Here is a 23,817-nt window from a genome sequence, read left to right as displayed (position 1 = left end):
ATAGGCATACACTACCACATCCAGCCCTTATTTTATTTTATTTATTTATTTTTTGGGGGGAGCTTTTTGAGACAGGGTTTCACTATGCAGGTCAGGCTGGCCTTGAACTCACCTTGTACCCCAGGCTGGCCTTGAACTCACAGTGATCCTCAGGCCTCAGCCTCCTGAGTGCTGGGATTACAGGTGTGCACCACCCTTATCTGAGCCTGGCCCTTATTTTATAATTTTTGGGGTTTTTTTTTGTTTTTTTTTGAGACACGGTCTCACTATGTAGTTCAGGCTGGCCTTGAGTTCACTATGTAGCTTAGGCTGGTCTCAAACTCTCAACGATCCTCCTGCCTCAGCCTCCCTAGTGCTGGGATTACAGGCGTGCACCACCAAGCCCGGCGAAATAAAACATTTGGATGTAGCTGGGTGGAAAAGCCTGAGACTCAACCCCCAGTACCACTAACTTTACTTTTTGTTTTTGTTTTTGTTTTTTGTTTTTCTCCGGTACCGGGAACCGAACTCACGACCTTGTGCTTGCCAGGCAGGTGCTTTTGCCGCTGAGCTAAATCCCCAGCCCTAACTTTACTTTAGAAGGAATGACTATCAAGAAATCAAGCTGAGCTGATAGGGCACAGCTGTAATCCCAGCACTCAGGAGGCTGAGGCCGGAGGATCACCTTGAGTTTGAGGCCAGCCTGGGGTACAGGGTGAGTTCAAGGACCCCCAGAAATAAATAAATTAAATTAAATTAAATTTTAAAAGGCTAGGGATGTAGCTCAATGTGAAGGCCCTGGCTTCAAATCACAGTACATCAAAAACAAGGGAAGAACAAAGCATGTACTGTATAAATCCTATATAGAAGAAATTTCAGAGCATCTGGGGGTGTCTAAAAAATTTATTAAATAATGAATGAAGGTATATACTGTGTTGATAAACTAGAAGACTTAATATGATAAGATGTGAGCTAGCCCAAAAATCATAGGTTCAATACAGTTCTAAACAAAATTTCTAGAATTTGGCAACAAAATTCTAAACTTCATACTGAAAAACTAAATATACTTTATACCGAAAAACACAAAGCCAGTTCAGTTACAGTATTTCTGAATGACAGGAAAATGGAAAAAAGATTCATATTCTAAAGCGAAAGTTAAAGTAATTACGACGTGCCACTGCAGCTTAGGGCTGGCTTAACAGATCAAAGGAGCAGAATACACATCTCAGATGAACACAGACGTGTGGAGACTGGAATTACGGCAGGACTTGCACTCTTAGTGAGTTAAGCAGAGACGAACAAATAAAGGGTGCTGGGACACCAAATAATCTATAAACTAGGCCCCTACCTCAAACCATACCAATAACTTTACACAGGTTATAATGAAAAAACCCAATGTTATAAAGTTGTAAAAATAATATAAGCATGTGTGAGGCCCGGGGTTCAATCCTCAATTACTCTGAAAATAAAAGTATACAGGGTAATATAAAAGACTGTATTTATGACCTTGGGGTAATAAAAGCTTTTTTTCTTTTTTTTTTTTGGTCTTTTTGAGACAGTCTCACTATGCAGTGCAGGCTGGCTGTGAGCTCACTTTGTAGTCCAGGCTGGCCTCAAACTCACAGTGATCCTCCTGCCTCAGCCTCCCGAGTGCTGGGATTACAGGTGTGCGCCACCACGCCTGGCAATAAAAGCTTTCTTAAGAGAAAAAAAAAAAAAAAAAAAAGGCAGCTAGATGTGGTGACACATGCCTATAAATCCAAGTGATTCAAAAGGCTGAGACTGGGGCTGGGGATTTAGCTCAGAGGCACAGTGCCTGTGTGGCAAGCGCAAGGTCATGAGTTCCATTCCCGGTACCAGAAAAAAAACCAAAAAACCCACCAAAAAAAAAAGGCTGAGGCAGAAGCATCACAAGTTTGAGGCCTGGGTAACTTAACAGAGTGAGAACCTGTCTTACAATGAAAAAGAAAAGCCTGGGGGTGGGGGGGTCGCTTACGGAAGCGTACTTGCTGAGCATGCTCTGAGCCCTGGACCCCATCCCCAGTGACGCACACAGAAACAAGATGGGGAACGCAGTGGAGGAAGCGGGGAGGAGGAGGAGAGCGTAAGTGATGGAGAGGGAGGTTTGGGTGGGAGTTTAGCTCAGGCTAAACACTGCACATACTTAGCATGTTCAAGCCCTTAATTCAATCCCCTGACCAGAATAAAAGGACTTATAAATGATACAGAAAGATGTAAATTCTAGTCAAGGATAACCTAAAATGATTACAAGTCATAAATTTATAATACAAAACTGATAAAAGTTTAATTTAACATATATAAATTCTACTATAAACAAAACTACTCAATAGAGGTGGGCAAATAACTAGAAGACAAGGTAGTTCAAAGAAGAAATACAGAAAGGGCTTATAAACACGAAGAGAGGCTACCAGTTCTTGGTGCTCAAGAAGTACATATCCACAATGAGCTATTATTTATACCTATGATTAATAAAAACATACGTCTTTAAATACAATGTGGTAAACCAGGTGTGGTGGCATATGCCCATAATCCCAGCACTAGGGAGGCTGAGGCAGGAGGATCTCCACAAATGTGATGCCAGCCTGGGCTACACAGTGAGTTCAAGGCCAGCTTGAATTATGTTGCAAGATCCTGTCCCAAAAAAAAACAAAAACAGAAACAAAACAATGAAAAACAATGTGGTATTCTGGATTAGTTCCTAAACAGAAAAAAAGGTATTACTGGAAAATGGGTGGAATCTATATAAAGTCTGGACTTTAGTTAATTTAACATACAAATATTAACCTGTTAATTTTGACAAATGGACCACTGTTATATAAGATGTTATACTATAGCAGTGATGGTGAACCTTTCAGATCTTTCAATGGTACAAACAGCCTGCTGGCACAATTTGTAATAGCTAGCTCTTGGAAACAATCCAAATGCCCATCAACTGAGTAATGGATAAAAAAGATGTGGTCTTTTTCTACAATGGAGTATTACTCAACCATGAAGAAGGACAAATGGGAGACTTTTATAGGTAAATGGATGCAACTCAAGATCATACTCATAAGTGAAATAAATCAGACTCACATGTGTAAACATCATATAGTCTCCCTAATGTCAGAAGCTGAAAGAGTAAATAAGATCCAAAATGTACAACAGACACTGTAAAATGGGAAGAAACTTCAAAAGGAAAGAGAAACTGGGATGGAGGAATGGAGAAAAAAAAGAAAGGAAAAGCAAAAACAAAAAAGCATATAAATAGGGGTCGGGCATATAGTTCAGTGGCACACCCTGGCAAGCACAAGGTACTGATTTTGATTCCTGGTACCAAAAAAGAAAAAAATTATAATAGTTAAGACAGTTATACTACTAATTTCTCTTAGTTCATGGAAAAGAAAGCTCTGTGTTAATATCGTTTAGACAATTAAATGCCTGTATCTTGTATTCTGAATGACTAATTTAAAGAAAACAATACGCAATGTATTAACCATTGTTACCCTCCTATTATCTTGTTCTGAAATTCTGTTGTATTTTTTTTTCTCTTTAAAAAAAAGCCTGCTGTGTTGTATGTGCCGCATGCTCACCACCAATGCACTAGGAAACTGGGTGACGGCAGATGGGAACCGTCATTTTTCAACTCTTTTGTAGATCCAAAATCATCCCTAAGTGGCACTGGTGGTATAGTGGTGAGCACAGCTGCCTTCCGAAATTCTCTCTAAGTTAGTTAGTTGGTACTGGGACTTGAACCCAGGGCCTAGCGCATGCCAGGCATAGCGCATGCCAGGGGCCTAGCCCTGCACTATTCCCTGAGTCACTTTTATTTTCTATTTTGAGTCAAGGTCTTGCTAAGTTGCCTAGGCTACCCGCCAACTCCAAGTCAGCCTGAATATAGTGAGACCCTGTCTGCAAAGAAGTGTTAGCTGTGTGAAGCATGGTGATGCACATCCGCAATCCCAGCTACTCAGGAGACCGAAGGATGTAAGTTTTAGCCTACCCTAGGCAACTTAGCAAGCTCCTGCCTCAAACTACAAAACAAGGGCTGGGCTGTAACTCAGTGATAGAGCACTTGCCTAATATGCATCGGATCCTGGGTTCAATCCCCAGTATCATACACACAAAAAAGTGTTGGTTGTGTGAGCTGGGTGGGTAACTCAGTGACAGACTGCTTGACTACATGTGCAAGGATCTGAGTTCACTATGGAACAATGCCCTCTCTCCTCCCCACCAAAATGTGCTGTGTTCTTAGACTGGGATGTTACACACATAGATGCTAATTTTATTCTTCTTCAGCCCTTATTTACATATTTTTGCTGGTATTAGATGTTTCATAAATTAAGAACTATTTAAAAGCACTATGTATCACTGGGCATGGTGGCACATTCCTGTAATCCCAGCACTTGGGAGGCTGAGGCAGGAAGACTGCCATGAGTTCAAGGCCAGTCTAAACTACATAGCAAAACACTGTGTCAAAAAAAAAGAGAGAAAGAGAAATACAGTCAATTTACTATAAGAAACATCTTTGTAGCTTGAACTGTATGAACATCCTTCCCACTGATCATCATCCAATACTGATAAGTTCACACTGTTAAAAACAATGGGCTTAAATTAATCTTTTTAAGGAAAGATCTTTTAAAAATATGCAGTAACTCATACCCAGCCGCCTTGCTGAATGATGTACTCCGCTGCGTGCTCCTCTAGATATGCCACGCCAAGCTGCAGCAGTGCGCTCAGAGGCTCTTGACCACGTCTTGTCAACTCCAAAAGCATCTGTCGTAGCAAAACCAGAGGCACCAAGATCTTCCATGCAAAGATGAGAGGGAAAAAAAATGAAATTCTTATAATGCATTTTGTATGTTCAACTACTGGAAAATTATAACCAGAAGCATCTTTAGATATTTCATTCTCATTATAAAAAAACTACCTCCTATTAGGATTTTTTCTGAATCTTGAACACAGGTTTCATACAAGGACAGGAGAGTTTTCTGAAAGTAACTGGGGACGTCTGTGTGCCAAGTAACACACATCCAGCTGGGGACGTAGCTCATCGCTACAGGGACTGCCTGGCAAGCACGAGGCCCTGAGTTCGATTCTCGGTACCAAATAACACATATCCATAAGGAAATTTAGAGAAGTGTTATTTAAAATAACAAAGGACTACAAACAACTCAACAAGGACTAGTTTAACAAATTCTGACCGTCCAGTAAAATATGTTGTTAAAAAGATTTAGATTGTTCACTAGCCAGCACTAAAATTTATTTCACGTGATAAAAGCAGGACACAGAAGAGTGTGCACAACTCCATTTGAGGGAAAACAGAACAAATCACGTGCACACATACACATCTCTGAAAACAAACGCACACAAAACCGGAGACAGTGGTTACTTGAGAGGATGGAACAAGGTGCCTGACAACACAGGTGAGAAAACTTTTCTTTATGACAGGGTCTCGCTATGTAGTTCACACTGGCCTTGAACTCACTGTGTACCAAAATCACAGCAATCCTCCTGCCTCAGCCTCCTGAGTGCTGGGATGATAGGCATGTACCACCATGCGTAGCAAAAAACTTATTTTTTGATTCACATCTTTCTACACTTTTTGTATGTTACCATATATCCTTATATTATTTCAAAAGACCTTTCAAAAATTATTGTATCTCATAAAACTCATCAAAAATCAAATATAATGGAGGTATCATAATTTACACATAATAACTCTATGCCCAATATTTAAAAGTCATCAAAACTTATGCCAGAAACTAGAGTTTGTTGTCTTCCTTTAAAATGCATAGTAGGTAGCAGGAGTGGTGGTGCATGCCTATAATCCCAGCACGTGGGAGGCGGAGGCAGGAGGATCACTGTAAATTTGAGGCCAGCCTGGGCAACCTAAGCAAGTTTAAGGCCAGCCTGTACTACAGAGTGAGACCCTGTCTACAAAAATTAATAAAAAAAATTAAAAAGAAAAAAATTTAATGCACATTAAAAAAACCTTAAGGGCTGCGGATGTACCTGAGAGTGCGTTTGTCTACGATGTATAAAGCCCTGAACTTGATCTCTGACACTTCAGAAAGGAAAAATGTAGGTATTCCCACTACACCTGCATGCAATCTCTTGTCTAAAACACCACGAGGCCTCCAGATGACTGGAGAAGGAATGCTCAAGGAAATGAAACCAATTTCAGTTTCTTTTACTGGATTAGCAAGGAAATAACTGAGGGACAACAAAATATTTTTGTGGAAAAGGACAAACAAAAAAATGAGTTTATACTTCATATTAATATTCTATGGCTTTGAAGTAAAAGCAACCCTCAGGGAAACTGTAGTCAAGTTTAGAAGAAAGAATGCAACAAACACATGTCTTCACCATTTGACATTCTAAAAGAACTGCAGCCCGAAATAAATTAAATGCCCCTTGTGTTAGGCCAGGCATAGTGGTACACACCTATGATCCCAGCACTCAGGAGGCTTAGGTAGGAGAATCATTGTGAGTTCAAGGCCAGATACCCTGGCTCAAGAAAAGAATTCATGGTCAAGGTGGGTACGGTTCAGAGGTTGAGACTAAACCATGTGCAAGACACTGGGTTGAATCCTCAACACTGCAAAAAAATTAAGCGGGAAGGAGATTGGGAAATATATAACGATGTGTTTTATGAATAAAATATGGGCCGGGCGTGGTGGCGCACACCTGTAACCCCAGCTCTTAGGAGACTGAGGCAGGAGGATCATTGTGAGTTTGAGACCAGCCTGGGCTACAAAGTGAGCTCAAGGCCAGCCTGAACTGCATAGCGAGACCCTGTCTCAAAAGACCAAAAAAAAAAAAAGAAAGAAAAAAAGAATAAAATATTATGTGATCTGGGGGAAGAGAAGGAGTGCAGAACAACTGAAACAAGGCCACCCATACACTGATAATTAGTAAAGTTAAGTGACAGACGTATGGGTTTGTTGTACTATTCTGTTTTTGTGTGCGCTTGAAATTTCAGTAAGAGACTTGAAAATATTAGGTATTTAATATGCCACTAAAAATAAACTAAGCAAAAGAATCTACCTTTGCTATGTATTTTTGAAAGCCCACTTGTTATTCTATGAACATCATGCAGCCCCACTGACATTTTTCCCAGTTACTCCTCTTTAATGGTCATATTCTCCTTTCTCTTCCTGTAAGCAGGTAAGTACAAAGGAAAAATAATGTCCACAAAGGGAGTGTGAATCACCTGTAACTCTGAGATAACTATAATACTATTGACTACTTTGGCACAGTTGGGTAGGCTGAGATAGGCCTGTAATCCCAGCTGCTTGGGAGGCAGAACCAGGAGGATGGCAGGTTCGAGGTCAGCCTGGGCAACGCAGAGACCCTGTCTCAACAAATAAGAAGGTCTGGAGATGCAGCTCAGGGGAAGAGTGCCCCCGGGCTCAGGGCCCGGTACATAAATTTATACGTGCATGTCGCTCCAGTTCTTTCTCTAGGCATCCATCTTTGACATATACACATGTACAATTTGGGGGAATCTTGGGGACTTAACCCAGGGCCTCACATATACTAAGTACAGGTTCTGCTGCTGAGCTACACCCCTATTCCATGCAGGTACCTTTTTTAAACAAACATTACATTGTTAATACTGCTGTGTGACCAACTTTTTTCCTCCCCTTTCTTTGATATCTTAAAAGAGCCTTCTACAAAGACGCCTTTAAAAGCCCTTCAGCAGCAGGCAGGGGAGGGAAGGAAGGGAAGAGTGGAACAAGGGAATGGCAGAAAAAAAATGGAAACAAAGCCTTCGTGACTGGGGAGGGGAAGAAGGGTTTGGAGGCAGGGGAGGGGAGTGGGAAAAAAGGAACGTTAAGATGCCTCACGTACAGGGACAAATTCCCTAGGATGAATGTGCTCTTTATGTATGGCAAATGCGTACTGATTTTTAAAAAAAGGAAATAAAATGAGGGGGAAAAGCCTTTTACAAATGAACTCAGTTTTCTCCAACCTGCCATGCTCTGCGCACACGTTTTCTTTTCTCTCTGTGGGTATTTTCACTGCTTTTCATTACTTGCCAGGGAGTTTTACCGGTATAAACTTGATGTTAAAAATTTGATGCTGCTCCCTCTCTTAAAACCCCAGTGGGCTTTTTGCTAATGAACCACTGAGCCATCGAGAAAGGACGGAGTGACTGAGTGTGATGACACCTGTCTATAGATAATCCCAGTTACTCAGGAGGCTGAGGCAAAGTAACTCCAAGTTCAAGGCCCGTCTGGGCAACTTAGGAAGACCCTGTCTCAAATTTAAAAAGTGCTAACGATATGGCTTGGTGGCAGATAAAGTGCTTGTCTACCACGAAGGAGGCCCTGGCTGTAATTCCCAGCACGCGTGTACACACACAAGGGCACAGTGAGAACACTGCTTCTGGGTGACACTGTACATGTTGCAGTGTCCCCCTTCAACTGGCAGCACAAGATACTAAAGACAAGAAAACATTTGCGAACATCACGCTCAACATCAAATATGAGCTAGTTCTTTCCAACTAGCCACTCGGATTTAGCTGGAACAGGAAGGAGAGGGGCATAACCCAGGTTCTTTTCAGCCCTTCAGGACTCAGAGGATGACTCAGCAAACCAAGTAGTATTTTACCTGGCACCTCGCATTATATGAAGCAGTCAGGCCACAGCCTTGAAGGTCAACGCGCGCACCCTGGTCCAGATGAGGGACAAAAACAAACAGGAATGCAGGAAGAGGAAGGACGAAGAAAGAGGGTAAAGACCAAGGCTGACTCAGATTTCTCACAATAACCTCACGACTGAGGGTGGAGGGCAGGGCACGGGAGAATTAACTACCCTAGAATTAGCTACACTATGCGGGTGTGACAGGAGGGAGTATAAAGCAGGGGAAGGGCCAGGGGTGTAGCTCAGGGGCACAGCACCTGCCTGGCAAGTGCGAGGTCCTGAGTTCGATCCCTGGAACTAAAAAAGAACAGGTAGGGGAAGAAAACTAGTGACAGTAGATACCTGAGTACTCGATGCCTGGTATACTAAGAAACGTCATCACACTTAAGCTCATTTTAACTTATATGCTGCTAATAACATTAAAACTCCCTAACAGTGACAACCGTCGTGAACAGCGCACAACGTGCCAGTTGAGAGCAGACCACATCTGTAACAGTGCTCCTGTACGACAGTATCTAGTGACACTGTAGCACACTGTAGCCTCACAACCAGGTCACCTAAAGATGCATTTCTCCCAGCACTCCCTCATCACTGAGGGACACATGCTGTACTTGGGAACAAGATTTCATGTATGTTAAAATTAGTACAACAGCTGCTGTTTACTCCATATTCATAACACTCTGATTTCTCTTCAGATAGTATAAATCAAATACTAAGGTGCCACATGATGTACTACTTAACATGCAGTATCTAAGTTAATTCTGGTAAAATGTATGAAGTCAACAGTACTGCCTCCATTTCACAGATGAGAAAATGAAGACTCAGAAAGCTTAATTAACCTGCCCAAATACACACATTTAGTCTGCAGCAAAACTAACACATAAAAAAGCTGATCTCAGAGAAAATACACGGGTAACTACAAGAGGCTAGGTGGTTACAGGGAGAGGGGGACTGGGAAACAATAATCAAAACTCACATAATTACACTTAGAATAAGTTTCAAGAGATTCACTGTAGAGCAGTGGTGATGGCTAAGAGAATATACTGTATTCTTGAAAAATGTAAAGACAGTGGATGTTACATGGCCTCATCCCCAAATGATAATTCTGTTAAGAAACAGATTTGTTAATTAGCTGGGTTTAACCATGCTACAATGTATATATACTGCAAAACAGCATGCTGTACTAAGAACATACAATGTTATGTTTAAAAAAAAACATTTAGGAGCTGACATGTGAACAAGTCCGATTATGTACTCAAAATCTATCCATCAGGCACATGTGGTCACACAGTCACCCCTGTGACCCTCCATATTCTCAGGTTCTACCTCCAACCTTGGATTGAAAATATCTGGGAAAAAAAACCCACAACATACACACCCTTTTCCTTCTCATTATTCTCTAAACTACACAATATATAACTCTACCCAGCATTTTACACTGCATTAGATATTGTAAGCCATCTAGAGCTAATTTATACAATGGGAAGACACACATAGTTACATGCAAACACGACATCATTTGATACAAGGCACTGAGCATCTAAGAATTGTGATATCTGAGAGGTCCAGGGACCAATCCCCCACGGATACAGAGGACTGTACGGGGGTGACTACAAACAGCTCTGAGTAGAGGTGGCTATCTGTAACAGTAACTGTACCGAATTTTCTCATCCCTCACAACTGATCACTCAGAGCCATACTTCCTCGTATTACATCCCCTTATACTCTGCCTTTTCAAGTAACTGGAAGTAGATAATAAAGTCTAAGATAGTGGATTAGTATTACAATACACTACAAAAAACACTGCGGCTAGAATCAGAAGACCTGCACTCTAGTGCTAGTTCCCACAGTTACTAGTCAAGAGGTCCAGAAATTAAATGTTAATTCTTTCTTCTCATTAGTCTCCTGTCTAAAGTAAATAAATAACAACACTAAAGCTAATAAAACCTATCTGCCTTCTTCAAAGGATGGCTGTGATGATCAAACAAGATGCAACATGTAAACTGTAAAACACAAACGCTATTGTTATATGAGAGTAGTAGAAGAGTCTACCTTCCAAATAGAGACTTTACTCTTCTCTGAGACATATTCACACACTGACAACCATCTGGGGACAAACATGTCTAACGCAGAGAAGACAGGACACCCTTATTGAGGCAAAAAAACCCATCGCAGCATTAAACCAAACACCAGTGAAATCACAAGTGTCCATGTAACACAGCTGGATTTATACATTAATGAGTTCTAACAGTTTCCTGTTGCATGATGCTAACCAATTCCTCCTATACTTCATCACTGGCACACTAAAATCTCATAAAGGTAAAGATAATTTGGTTACTACCTTATTCCAGCCGCTGGCATGAGCTGCAGTCTCCAGTACACATTCGCGATATGCCTGATATGTCACTGGCCTGTAGGGATTTTTTTAAAAGTCTGTGTCACAAAAAAGGAAAATTCTAAATTTCCACATGAATTAATATACAAATACCAGTACTATCCTATTGTTGAACTTTGTGCTGAAGTGACTAGGGCTACTTAACATACTCCTTTAAACAAGATATAGCTTTCAATATTGGGTATATACATTTTTCCAGGCATCCTATAGGCCAAGATGCACATTTGGGAAAGTAGCTAACATAGCAGTGCACTTTTTTCCCCCCTGTGGTAATGAGGATTGAACCAGAGCCTTTGCATTGAGCTACATCCCCAGTCCTTTTATTTTTTAAACAGTCTTGCTAAGTTGTTCAAACTGGGCTCAAACCTGTGATCCTTCTATCTCAGCCTCTCCAAAAGCTAGGATTATACGTGTACTCCCAATGTGCCCAGCACTAATAAATTCTTTATAATTACTTAGAACTTATTTAGTAGAACTTCTGTGTTGCAGGTAATTACATGGATTACTGACAGAGACTCAGGTAACAAGTAAAATTACCTAAATAATATAATGCCAATCACATATATATAACTTAAAAACTTTTGGAAGCCACATTTTAAAAACTGATTTTTCCAAGTATAATAACATATTTTAGCAAAGTATATTCAAAATATCATTTCAAAAAAGCTCAATATAAAAAAACTATTAGTGAGATGTTTTACACACACACACACCCACACACACAGCCGCTGACAACTGAACAGAGGACCTCCCACACTAGGTTAACACTCTACCGCTGAGCTACATCCCCAGGCCTCTTTTTTTCTTACTAGCTCTTTGAAATCTGGTGTGTATATTACACTTTCTACACAACACAGATATTTCAGATGCTCATTAGCCACATGTGGCATTCAGATACTGTTGTGGCATGAGTCCGAATCCCAACTTGAACTGACAGCAGCATGGCCTCTGGAGCAGGATCTATTTGGTTTTTTGTGTTTCTTTGGTTTTGGGGGATTTTTTGGTACCGGGAATCGAACTTACGACCTCACGTTTGCCAGGAAGGCACTGTGCTACTGAGCTAAATCCCCAGCCCTAACCAGATCTATGTGGGTGTAAATTCCTACCTTGCTGCTTGCCAGTTACGTGGTTTTGGGATAGTCCCCTAGCTTTTCTGAGCTTTGATTCCTAATGTGTAAAATGACAGCACATGATGTAATGTAACACCTAGTACAGTAAGCAAGAAGTAAGTTATACCTGTATCATCTTAAACATTCATAGACTGAGGAAATCACAGATCAGAATGGTCAGAGCAGGAACTGTCTTTGAAACAGAATTTTTAAATTCCACAAGCAAAGCTCCCCCATTCTTTTTTGCAGTCTATGAATACTTTTCACAAAACCTATGTGTGGGTAAGTTTCAGTGAATCTACTACCCAAGCTACTGATCTCTTCAGTTACATGGTATCACATTTTTGTTTGGTCTAATTTACACATGAAGCCAGTGCTCAAACATAGTACCTGAAGTTCTTCCACAAATTAGGAAACCTGAGTGTTGCCATCACCCAATAACTTGGGGTTCTGGTGTGAGGAGTGCTCACGTGCAAATTATCAGAAAGGCTAATCTCTCTGCCCTCCAGGACTTTATAGGGTAAGATTTCAAGCTAAAAATAGGGCACAATGTATTGCCCTTCTTCCAACTCCTCCCATCCTCAGTTTGAAAAAATACACCAGTGACATATTTCTTTAGTTTTAAAATATTTTAGTATTTTTGCCTTAAACAAATTAGAACAGTGCTTCTAATGTTACTCTGTAGAGTCAGGGTTTGCACATTTGCTCATTTTACCAGAATATGCAGAAACAAACTGAGCTCTCCTAAAACCCAAATGACTGCCTTTGAACAAAGGGTGAACTACAAACTCTACCTACCTAGAAGTAAGGGATTACCATATCACCACAGAGATTTGGCATCTGAATTTCAGCCCATTTAGTAAGGAAGAGTTCATCCTATTTTATAAAGTTGTCAATCTTCATTAGAATAAGTACTTCTCAAATTCATACCAACTCCTTAATAATTTGTTAAAAAAAAAAAAAACTAGGAGAAATTGATTTTTAAGATTTAAAACAAGCTAGGCACGGTGGTATATACTAATAATCCCAGCACTTTTTGGGTGGCGGAGGCACAAGGATGGCAAATTGGAGTGCATCCTGAATAATTCAGTGATTTAGCAAGGCCCTGTCTCAAAATAAAAAAGAGCTCGGAATGTAGTTAACCGCAAAGGCCTGGTACCATAATCCCCAGTACCACCAAAACAAACACAAACAAACAAAAACAGATTGAGAACAAATTAATTAATATGTTTTAATCTACTTTCATTTTTCTAGCTTCATCAGCTTTAATATGGTGAGAACCACATCTATGAAGGAAGCCCTCTCTAAGACTGCAGAAACAGTTTCACGGGCACACATGCAGCCCCGAAGTTAAGCACCATGTGGATCCGATATAATGTTAAAGATAGATATGTAAGGTACTGAGATAATATTAATCTCACCTTACAATGCACAAAACCTGAGCCATTTTACTTATGGTGGCCACTAGCAGGAATGGCAGTAAAAAGTGGTCAGGTCAAGTGCAACAGCTTGTGTTTACCATGTTATAAACACATCTGTCGAAATCCGATGGCTGAACAAGTACATACAAACCACAAAATCTATGTCGGAACAGTTAAAGCACTGCTGTGAAGCAAGGCATTCAAAACACAAGCACCTGCTTTGGAAAAGCAAAAGAAGAAAAACCGAAGAAAAGTGACACTGTTCACCTAAAGACAAGCCTTCACCACGCCAGCCAGAGACCACACAGAGAGGCACATTCCCCCTCAGCAACGGTAACTCACTGGCTGAGGAGCATTTGCAGTGCTTTACGCAGAGGCTCTTTCAGGTCTTGGGACACTCTTTCTCCAAGATGGGCCAAGCAATCTTCTATTGAGCTTTCTGGGTTAGCAGGGCTGAACACGGGAGAAGTGTGACGATCAAAGCCTGTGCTGGTGAAGGCTGAAGACAGGGCAAAAGAGAAACCTAATTTGATTAACAGTATCAAACATTTTCCCATGGTCTAACATAGACCTTGGGGGAAGTTACTAGTTACAGACCACTTAAAGGCCGTACAGGGCCTGGGGTAGCTCATTAACAGAACACTAGCATACGTCAGGCCTTGCATTCAATCTCCAGTACTATAGCAGAAGAAGGGTCAGATAGTCATTACAGGTATTAATCTTACCTCGGACACAAAGATTGATAGTTCTTAAAATCTTAGTTTAGAGAGAAGAAAACAATTAAACTGACATATAAAAATATACTAACGTTACTAGAGGTATAGCTCATTGGTAGCCGCATGTAATAGGCCTGTGTCCTAGTCCCAGGAAAAAAAAAACACCAACCTTTAATCAGTTTAATTTACAACACTGATCCATTTAGTACAGGAACAATAAATGAGAAGCAACTCCTAGTTCTTTTTTGTCTTTTTGAGACAGGGTCTCGCTATGCATTTTAGACTAGTCTTGAGCTCACTTTTAGCCCAGGCTGGTCTCGAACTCACAACGATCCTCCTGCCTCAGCCTCCGGAGTGCTGGGATTACAGACGTGCACCATGCAACTCCTAGTTCTATCATCTAGCTCCTCTGTTAGTATTTATTTTTAAGATTCTGTTTTAACCTTCATAAATGTGGCACAGGGCTGGGGATTTAGCTCAGCGGCACAGCGCCTGCCTGGCAAGCACAAGGTTGTGAGTTTGATTCCTGGTACCGGAGAAAAACCAAAACCAAAACAAAACAAAACAAAACAAAAAACAAGAAACATAGATGTGGTACATAAACCAGACTTTAATCAGTTTATCCCATCTCAGAAGATGAGTCCACTGCTTTCCTTATCCCCCACCTCGCCTTTTTTTTTTTTTTTTTTTTGGTTTTTTTGAGACAGGATCTTGCTCTGTAGTGCAGGCTGGCCTTAAACTTTCTATGTAGCCCAGGATGGCCTCAAACTCATAGTGATCCTCTTGCCTCAGCCTCCTGAGTGCTGGGATTACAGGCATGTGCCACCATGCCCAGCTTTCATTCCCATATTAAAATAAACTTTCTAATTCAAAATTATTGCACATGAACAAAATTTAAAATTATGGCAGTTAGACAAATATAAAAGCGAAGCATGGAAGGAGCTATGTAACCTATTCCTCCTCAGTTTAAATGACCGGCTTCTCAGTCAGGCATGGTGGCATACGCAGGTAATCCCAGTACTCTGGTAGGTTGAGCACAGACTGAGTAATTTAGCAATTTAATGAAACTACTTCAAAAATAAAAAATTAAAAAAAGAGCTGAGGATACACAAGGGCCTTGTGCTCAATCCCCAGTACCACAAACAGCAATCCAGCAGCTTCTCTAATTCCTAAATTTTTTCTGGAGGGGGCGGTACCAAGAATTGAACTGAGGACCTTGCATGTGCCCGGCAGGCGCTGCGCCACTGAGCCGTATCCCCGGCCCCTCTAATTCCTAATCTCGTGTTACAGCGACCTGTCCGTTCCCCGACTACAGGAACAGCAGCCAGGATGACCGCTGTTCCAAGATATAAACTGGGTGCAGGGAACGGAATCCCAGTACACACGCCTGCACCTGCTCCTACGAGTTACCAATTACCCTCGTAAGATATGCATTATATTGATCTAAGGCTTGCTGGTACAAGACAGCAAAATTTTAAAAAAATGCAAAATTTACTATACCCTTATCTCTAAGAAAGACACAAATGACTACAAAGTTCACAAATAATTTTGTTTTCTGAGCAAGCTTAAGAGTATCCGTTTGAGGCTGCTGCTGCTTCTCTACTTCTGTGCTTTGCTGCCTTCTGTCTGCCGTAAGTTGTTTCTCTCTGTGATGCCCCTCTGCCGTGCTGCTCTGCCACGGAGCTAGTCAGCCAATTATGCACTGAAACCTCCACAGACTATGAGCTGCAATAGACTTTTCTTCCTCCCTTAAACAAAAAAAAAAAAAAATCTATTTTAATGACCAGGGCTGGGTAATACAGGACTCAGTAACTAAATGGATTTAAGTCTTCGTTCTTCTTCATTCCTTTCTGCCTTTCGCCTACTTTATTACAAAGAAATAGTATCATCAGGGCCAGGGATACAGCTCAGTAGCACAGCACCTGCCTGGCAAGCGCAAGATCCTGAGTTCGGTTCCCAGTACCAAAAAAAAAGAAACAGTATCATCAGAATGTGTGCTCCAGGCGTGGTGGCGCATGCCTGTAATCTCAGCACTCGGGAGCCTGAGGCAGGAGGATCACTGTGAGTCTGAAACCAGCCTGGACTACAAAGTGAGCACAAGGCCAGCCTAAACTGCATAGCGAGACCCTGTCTCAAAAAGAAAAAAACAAAAAACAAAAAACAGAATGTGCATACAGGCTTAAGAGGGAATTGGAAACTTAATTAGTTAAAATGTTGATAAAAAGAATATAAAGGGCCGGGGATACAGCTCAGTGGCACAAGTGCCTGCCTGGCAAGTGCAAGGTCCTGAGTTCAATTCTTGATACCAAAAAAAAAAAAATATATATATATATATATATATATATAAAAGAAGACTAAGGTTTTTTGGTTATTTGCAAATTTTATATTCTCTCTCTACCAACAAGGAACTGATTTATGAACATAATTTACAAATTCGTTCCTTAAAAATTACTGGGCAAGGCTGGGTGTGTAGCTTAGTGGTAGAACACTTGCCTCGCATACATGTAACCCTAGGTTTGAGCCAAAGCACTGCAGGGAAAAAAAATAGTAAGAGAGGTGGAAGCAGGAGGTTTGCATGTTCAAGGCCAGCCTAGACTACACTGCAGGACCCTGTCTCAACACAACAAAACAAATTATTGCACAATATATGTCCACTTAAAAACTTACACAAGAATATTCATAGCAGCACTCTATGTAATAGCCAAAGAGGAGGAACAACTTAAATATCTCTATCAACGGATGAATGGGTAAAATGTGATGTATCCCCACAATGGAAAATTATTCAGCTACAAAAGGCAAGAAGTACTGATACCTACTGCAACACGAGTGACCCCTGAAAACATTATGCTCAGCAGAAGCGAGTCACAAAGGACCACAGAGTCCATTTATTCATAGTAGCATTATACATAATAGCCAATGACTATGAGTCCATAACAGGCAAAGCCACAGAAATAAAAAGCAGATCAGTGGTTGTCTTGGGTGGGGCTGGGGTTAGGGACTACCGCAATAGGAAAGGCAAGCGACTACTAATATGTACAAGGTTTTTTTGGAGTGTTTAAAGTATTCTAAATTTAGATTGTAGGGATGGGTGTACAATTCTGTGACTACTAAAAACAACTGACTCGCACTATTTAAATGGGTGAACTTTAGGGTACATGAAATATACATACCTCAATAAAGCTATAGATAATGACTACCTTCTGACCCTGCACTGTGGACTCCATAGCAGGGAGCAGACAAGGACAGTGACTGAGACCAGGCAGCCCTCCCCGCAGCAAACGCCTAGGGCTGCAGATGAGCCGGGAGGGGGAGGCTGCGCACTACAACACAGACCTGAGCAGCCTCTGCTCGCTCCGCCCTCAGCCCCGAGTTCCCTGGGGAAGGCGGATGGCACTCATCAAGGGGCCAGTCAGCAATAGCAAAAAAAAATGACTAGGCAAGATATTTAATGGAGTGTTATTTAAGTTGTGTGTGTAGTTTGTTGTTGTTATTGTTTTTGTTTTAAGCAAAAGTGAAGAGTGAGGGAGAAACTGGCTCTGCACAGTGAAGCTGGGCCCAGCAAAAGAGGAAGAAAACGGGATGAAAGTGCATGCTGGACGATACAGGAGAGGTACTGTGAGCAAAGTGACCACAGCCGAGATAGTTAATGCTGTTATTTATGGAAGGAAAGACAAAAAGCAAGTCAGACGCTCCCTTCAACAATAAAGGAAAGGCCGGCGTGGTGGTGCACGCCTGCAATCCTAGTACTTGGGAGGCGTGAGGCAGGAGGACTGCGAATTCAAAGCCAGCCTGGGCTACATAGTGAGTATGAAGCCAGCCCAGCCTAGCTGTATGGTGAGACCCTGTCTATAAAAAAGCAGATGACAGGCTGGGGATGTGGCTCAGTGCTAGAGTTCTTGCCTTGCATGCACAGGGCCTGGGTCTGATCCCCAGCACCACACACACACACACAAGTAGGATGGTGCTAGGTACAAAATATGTGGCCACAAAATAATAATTATAATTGTAACTATAGCATATATGCATGCAAAAATGAGAAGAGCTTTCTTACTTTTTTCCCTTTAGTATTGTTAAATTTTATAAACATATCTCCTAGGAAAGAAAAAAAGACTACTTTCTAGGTTCACCATTACAACCCCATACCAGCGAGGTTACACAGTGCTGAGAATCTCCTCCTCCGAACATCAAAGTAAGTCAACAGTAAGCCACACCAAACAGAACCTGATAATTAGTTAGGAAAAGTAAGAATAAACAGACCTTCAGAAATTTCTTTGTCCAGGGATTTTAGCTCTTCTTCAATTTCAGATTTAACTGCTGATAAAACTTCTGGGTCCACAGACTGTGCAGCTGCACCTAGTTGAGCCCCTGAAACAACCAAGAAAGGTCACTTATTCAAAAAGGAAAAGAGAAGCCCTTTTAGCTATGAAGTCAGAGAATGTAATATCAAAACTCAGGCTAGGGAGGTTAGCGGATGCTTTCTGCAGTCATTAAGAAAACTATAACCAGGCCAGTGGCAAAGGTCTACAATCCCAATACTCTTGCAGGGTGTGGCAGGAGGATGCCAAGTTCAAATCTAGCCTGGGTACCTGGCAACTCAGACTGTGTCTCAAAATAAAAAATAAAAAAGGGTGGGGATATAGTTGGGAGGCTGAGACAACAGGATCACAAGTTCAAGTCTAGTCTGAGCAACTTAATGCCTCAGTAACACCCAATCTCAAAATAAAAAAAATAAAAAGGGGGTGAGGATATAGCTCAGTGCAAAGGTCCAGGGTTTTCCCTGTTTTTATTTTGTTTTGCTTTGTCTTTTTGAGACAGGGTCTCACTATGCAGTTCAAGATGGCCTTGAACTCACTTAAGTAGCCCAAACTGGCTTCGAACTCAAAATGATCCTCCTGCCTCAGCCTCCCAAGTGCTGGGATTACAGGCATGCGTCGCCACGCCTGGTTTCCCTGTTTATTTTATTTTATTTTATTTTTTGTCTTTTTGAGGCAGGGTCTCGCGATGCAGTTCAGGCTGGCCTTGAGCTCACTTTGTAGCCCAGGCTGATCTCGAACCTGCAACGATCCTTCTGCCTCAGCCTCCCGAGTGCTGGGATTACAGGCATGCGCCACTATGCCCAGCTGCTTCCCTATTAAACAAAACAAAACAAACAAACAAACAAAAAAATACCTCTGCCAAAGCCTGAAAACGGAACAGTTATTTTTGACAGTCCAAATCAGACGAGCCTGTTTCAGTGGCGTCAGTGCATAATGGTAATATCCAATTGCCAGCACTGTGCTAACTACTTTCAGTGCGCACGCACATACACATGTGTGTGTACAGATACACTAAATGCTCACAGCAACGCTGAGGTGGGTACTGTACTACCCTTATTTTGTGGATGGGAAACTGAGGCAGAGGAAGAGATGTGACCAGAGATGCACGGTGTAGGCTCCGCTCCTAACCACTGCTCTCCACAGCCTCTCATGATGCTTCACAGTGCGCACTACATGGAATCAAAGGTCCAAAAGCCTAGGACTTCGTAATTTTAAAAAACTTCACAGTGGTGGGTGCAGTGGCGCACACTTAAAATCCCAGCTACTCTGCAGGCCAAGGCAGGAAGATCGCAAGCTTGAGGGCAGCCTGAGCAGCCCTATCTCAAAAAATAAAAGGGCTGGGGATTGTAGCTCAGTGTGAGGCCTTGGGTTCAATCCCCAATATCACACCATATCCAAAAGAGGGAGACAGGGAGGAAAAGAGGAAAGATGCATTGAAAATTCTAGTTTTAGGAGTAGAGAAATCTTTCTTCTGGTTTCAGACTTTTCTGCTAAGCAATGATTTTAATTTCAAGAAGAAATTTTTGATAAAAAGATTCAAACCATGAGGTCCTGAATTCGATTCTTAGTACAAAAAAATTCAAACCAACCGACTCTTCAGCAGAATCTACAAATCTGGGGCATGGCCAGACTCACAATCACGCTGATAATACAACTGGCTTATGCTGAAGGTATTCAAGAACGGAATCTGGACAAGTTTGGCCACATATATGTTTATATGAACAATAATCAGAAGATGTTGATTCAGATACTTATTAACCAAGTTTCAGCGAAAGGACAGGAATCCTTTATTTCCCTAGAAACTTGAGATAAATAAATTGTCAAGAGTGACAATGAAGTCCCTCCCTGATAAGACAAGGGACTTACAATCAACTGTATCCCCCTCTTTGCAAGGCTATCAGTAAAAGACTGGGATTTGGTGCCGAATGCCTGCACTTCCAGTTACTTGGGAGGGTGGGGCAGGAGGATTGCAAGTTTGAAGACATCTTGAGTAACTATGCAAGACTGCACCAAAATAAAAACAGCTAGGCAGGGTGGCACACACCTGTAATCCCAGCACTTGGGATGCTAAGGCAGGAGGGCTGCCATGAATTTGAGGCCAGCCTAAACTGCATAGTGAGTTTAAGGTCAACATGAGCTGTAAAGCAAGACTGTCTTTTTAAAAATTAAATAAATAAATAAATAGTGTTAGGCATACAGCTCTTTGGTAGAAGGCCCTTGGTTCAATTACCAGTATCATTAAAAAAAAAAAAAAAAAGAATCTCAGCAAAAGGAAAAGCAGCATGACTGGGGCCTGCACACCGCAGATGCGCTTACTCTCCATTCCTTCACTGACCTAACATTTACGGAGCACCCACTGCACCAGATACCGACATGAGTCTCTAACTAGCACAGATGAGGCTATGGCTTGTCCAGATCCTGAAAGCTCCATCTGGAATATGTCAGTTCAGGAGAGGCAGGAAAACAGTGAGGATTTACAAAGTACCTGTCAACCAACAGGTGCTGTGGTGAGTATTTCATGTGTGTTACTTATTTCCAGATCAACCTTATAAGGGAAGAAATAATAGTCCCATTTTAAGATAAGGAAATTTGCTGAAGTGTAGCTTAGTAGTACAGCAAGTGCTTAGCACACTGCACACTGTGGGTTCACTCCCCAGCACCTTAAATAAATAAACAAAAAGATGAGGAAGCTCAAGCTTGAATAAGTTACACCACAACTACAGGGGAGCCATCACTGGAAATCAGGTCAGCCTGCTTCTGACTACCTACTATTAAGCTCCAATCCGGACTATGCCCTCCTCTGTATCTGGCCAGGAGGCAAGGAAGGAAACATCTCAGAAACATCTGACATAACTGAGCAGTAACAGGGACCAGAGAGCTGCCTAACCAGCATACTGCCTTCTGACACTGACAATGACCCCTTATGTAATCTTCATTCGTGCAGTCTGCAGTCCCAGAAAAGGCTTATTATCATGGACAGATTTATATTCCCCAATATAAGTAACTATAACCAGAAGTACTGAGCACTGGTTATTTTTAATGTAATAAAAGGAAAAGAAAGTTCTTAGTTTTGAGCCAGGCGTGGTGGCACAGGCCTGAAATCCCAGCATTGCGAGGCCTTGGCAGGAGGATCATCTCAAGTTCAAGGCTGATCTGGGCTACATAGTGAGACCATATCCCAAAAACAAAACGAAACGAGTTTTTAGTCTCTTGCACATAACTGAGAAAGGGGAAAAGTATACAGGAAAAAATCTAATAGGTACTTAACAATTTAAAGTCAATTACTTCTCTCCCATCTAGCATTTTGTCTTATTTTGTTGACAGGATCTCGCTATGTAGGCTGAACTTTAACTCACTACGTAGCCCAGGCTGGTCCCTCTCTGTCTGTGTCTGTGTCTGTCTGTCTGTTTGTCTGTTTCTCTCTCTCTCTGTGTGTGTTTTTTTTTTTTTTTTTTTTTTTTTTTTTGTTTTTTTTTTTGTTTTTTTCCAGTACCAGGAATCGAACTCATGACCTTGCACTTGCCAGGCAGGCGTTGTGTCGCTGAGCTAAATCCCCAGCCCCACTCTCTCTGTGTCTTTTTGAGACAGGATTTCACTATGCAGTTCAGGCTGGCCTTGAACTCACTTTGCAGCCCAGGCTGGGGTGGAACACACAGTGATCCTCCTGCCTCAGCCTCCTGAGTGCTGGATTCACAAAAGTATGCCAATATGTTTCTCCATCTCCTTCCCAGCTTTTTGGAAGGCAGCCAAATGAGGTGGGAGACAAATTTCGGAGCTAGGCATTCTAATTAATCACTATATGTGACTTATGTAAGGGTAATTATCCTTTCAGCCTCTCCTTTTACATAAAATGTGAAAATAGTACCTACCATAAAGGGTGTTGTCCAAGTTAATGAGATTAATAAGTCAAGTACTATCACATCAAAAATGCCCAAGGGAGGGGCCATGGCAAACCACATGTCTAGCATGTGTAAAGCCCTGGGTCTGATCCCCAGCATTGCCAAAAGAAAAAAAAACGGCCAGCAAATAGTAGTTCCCATTTACTAACTAATCCCTTTCATTCTTTAAAATGTCTCTGGGCCAGGCATGGTGGGACCCTTTGTAATTCCAGTACTCCAGAGACGGAGGCAAGAGGATCGCCATATGAATTTGAGGCCAAACCAGCCTGGATTACACAGTGAGCTCCAGGCCAACCCAGAATCCTTAGTAAGATCCTGTCTGAATAAATAAATAAATAAATAAAAATAAAAAGAGAGAGAGACAACTTTTTCTTTTGCCTACTGATTCTAAACATGCTTCCATGACAGTAGGGTGATAACCAGGTTGAAAAAATTTGGTTGGCCTTCTAAATTCCACAAAAACATTTCAAAATAGACATCTGCTACTATCTTCCTCTTAGCCTGCCTTTTAGATTGAACCCAAGGCCTCTGCACTAAGCTATACCCTCAGAGCTTTTTTATTTTAAGACAGCATCTTGCTAAACTGCCCAGGCAAGGCTCAGAATCCTCCTGCCTCAGCTTCCCAGAGAGCTGGGACTACAGGTGTGTACCATGCGTGCCTAGCTTTGACCTGCCCATGGTCAGAAACACAAAATATCTAAACATTTCAGACCCTTGTCATAGAATCTAATGGACTGGATTTTTAGTAAGATTTGTGACATGACCCAAAACATCACATTTCCTGAATGCAACCTCCATTCCTCTCCATTCTAGTTATTTTCACATTAATCTGGACCATCATCAAAAAGTGCACACGGATGCCTAGATAGTGTTACTTACCTGTTTTATCTGAGTTGCACTTTGGTGTGATTTTCTTACCTTTATCCAAAACCACATTAAAAGACAACATTTTGAAGCCTAACACTACATTTGATATTGAAATTTTCTACTCATTTCTCTGTGCCCTATATTGTCGTGGGTGCAGAACCATGTTCCACCCAAACGAAGAGTTTAGCTTCCAGTTATGGAAAAAGTGATTCCTGGACCCAAGTATCCCTCTACATTCTCCCTGCCTTCTGGCTTTGACTGAAACCAAATCCATGGCTCAAAAAGTAGTACAACTGTATAGAACCTTATAGATTATATATATGACCTGTTATTTCTACCATGGAAATGTATGGAGTTCCTACTTTTCATTTTATTATGTATTTTATTATTTCATTTTATTATTTAGATCTTTTATTATATATTCTGATAAGATATAGGTGGTGAGGAATTTTTTTTTTTTTTTTTTT

At 41.4% G+C, this 23,817-nt stretch overlaps 1 protein-coding gene across 6 annotated transcripts in view; it reads right to left on the bottom strand.

Moving 5' to 3' along the window:
* The window catches only part of Bcl2l13 (BCL2-like 13 (apoptosis facilitator)), a 78,871-nt gene that overhangs the window by 17,851 nt on the left and 37,203 nt on the right, over window positions 1–23,817 (bottom strand). For 2 of the 6 annotated variants that reach the window (XM_005395980.2, XM_005395979.2), the window contains exons 3-6: window positions 18,526–18,633; window positions 13,895–14,051; window positions 10,969–11,038; window positions 4,639–4,782 (exon numbers count right to left, since the gene is read on the bottom strand). In XM_005395980.2, coding sequence (XP_005396037.1) covers window positions 4,639–4,782; window positions 10,969–11,038; window positions 13,895–14,051; window positions 18,526–18,633 — 479 coding nt within the window. Of the gene's footprint in view, window positions 1–4,638; window positions 4,783–10,968; window positions 11,039–13,894; window positions 14,052–15,379; window positions 16,017–18,525; window positions 18,634–23,817 lie in introns of those variants that run through there. The other 4 variants (XM_013520178.1, XM_013520179.1, XM_013520181.1 and 1 more) reach the window with 4 other exon arrangements.

This window comes from Chinchilla lanigera, unplaced genomic scaffold (genome assembly GCF_000276665.1).
Source record: "Chinchilla lanigera isolate Chin_1 unplaced genomic scaffold, ChiLan1.0 scaffold00053, whole genome shotgun sequence".
NCBI classification, from domain to species: Eukaryota; Metazoa; Chordata; class Mammalia; order Rodentia; family Chinchillidae; genus Chinchilla; species Chinchilla lanigera.
Note: the sequence above shows the minus strand (reverse complement) of the source record. Positions and strands in the feature narration are given on the sequence as shown.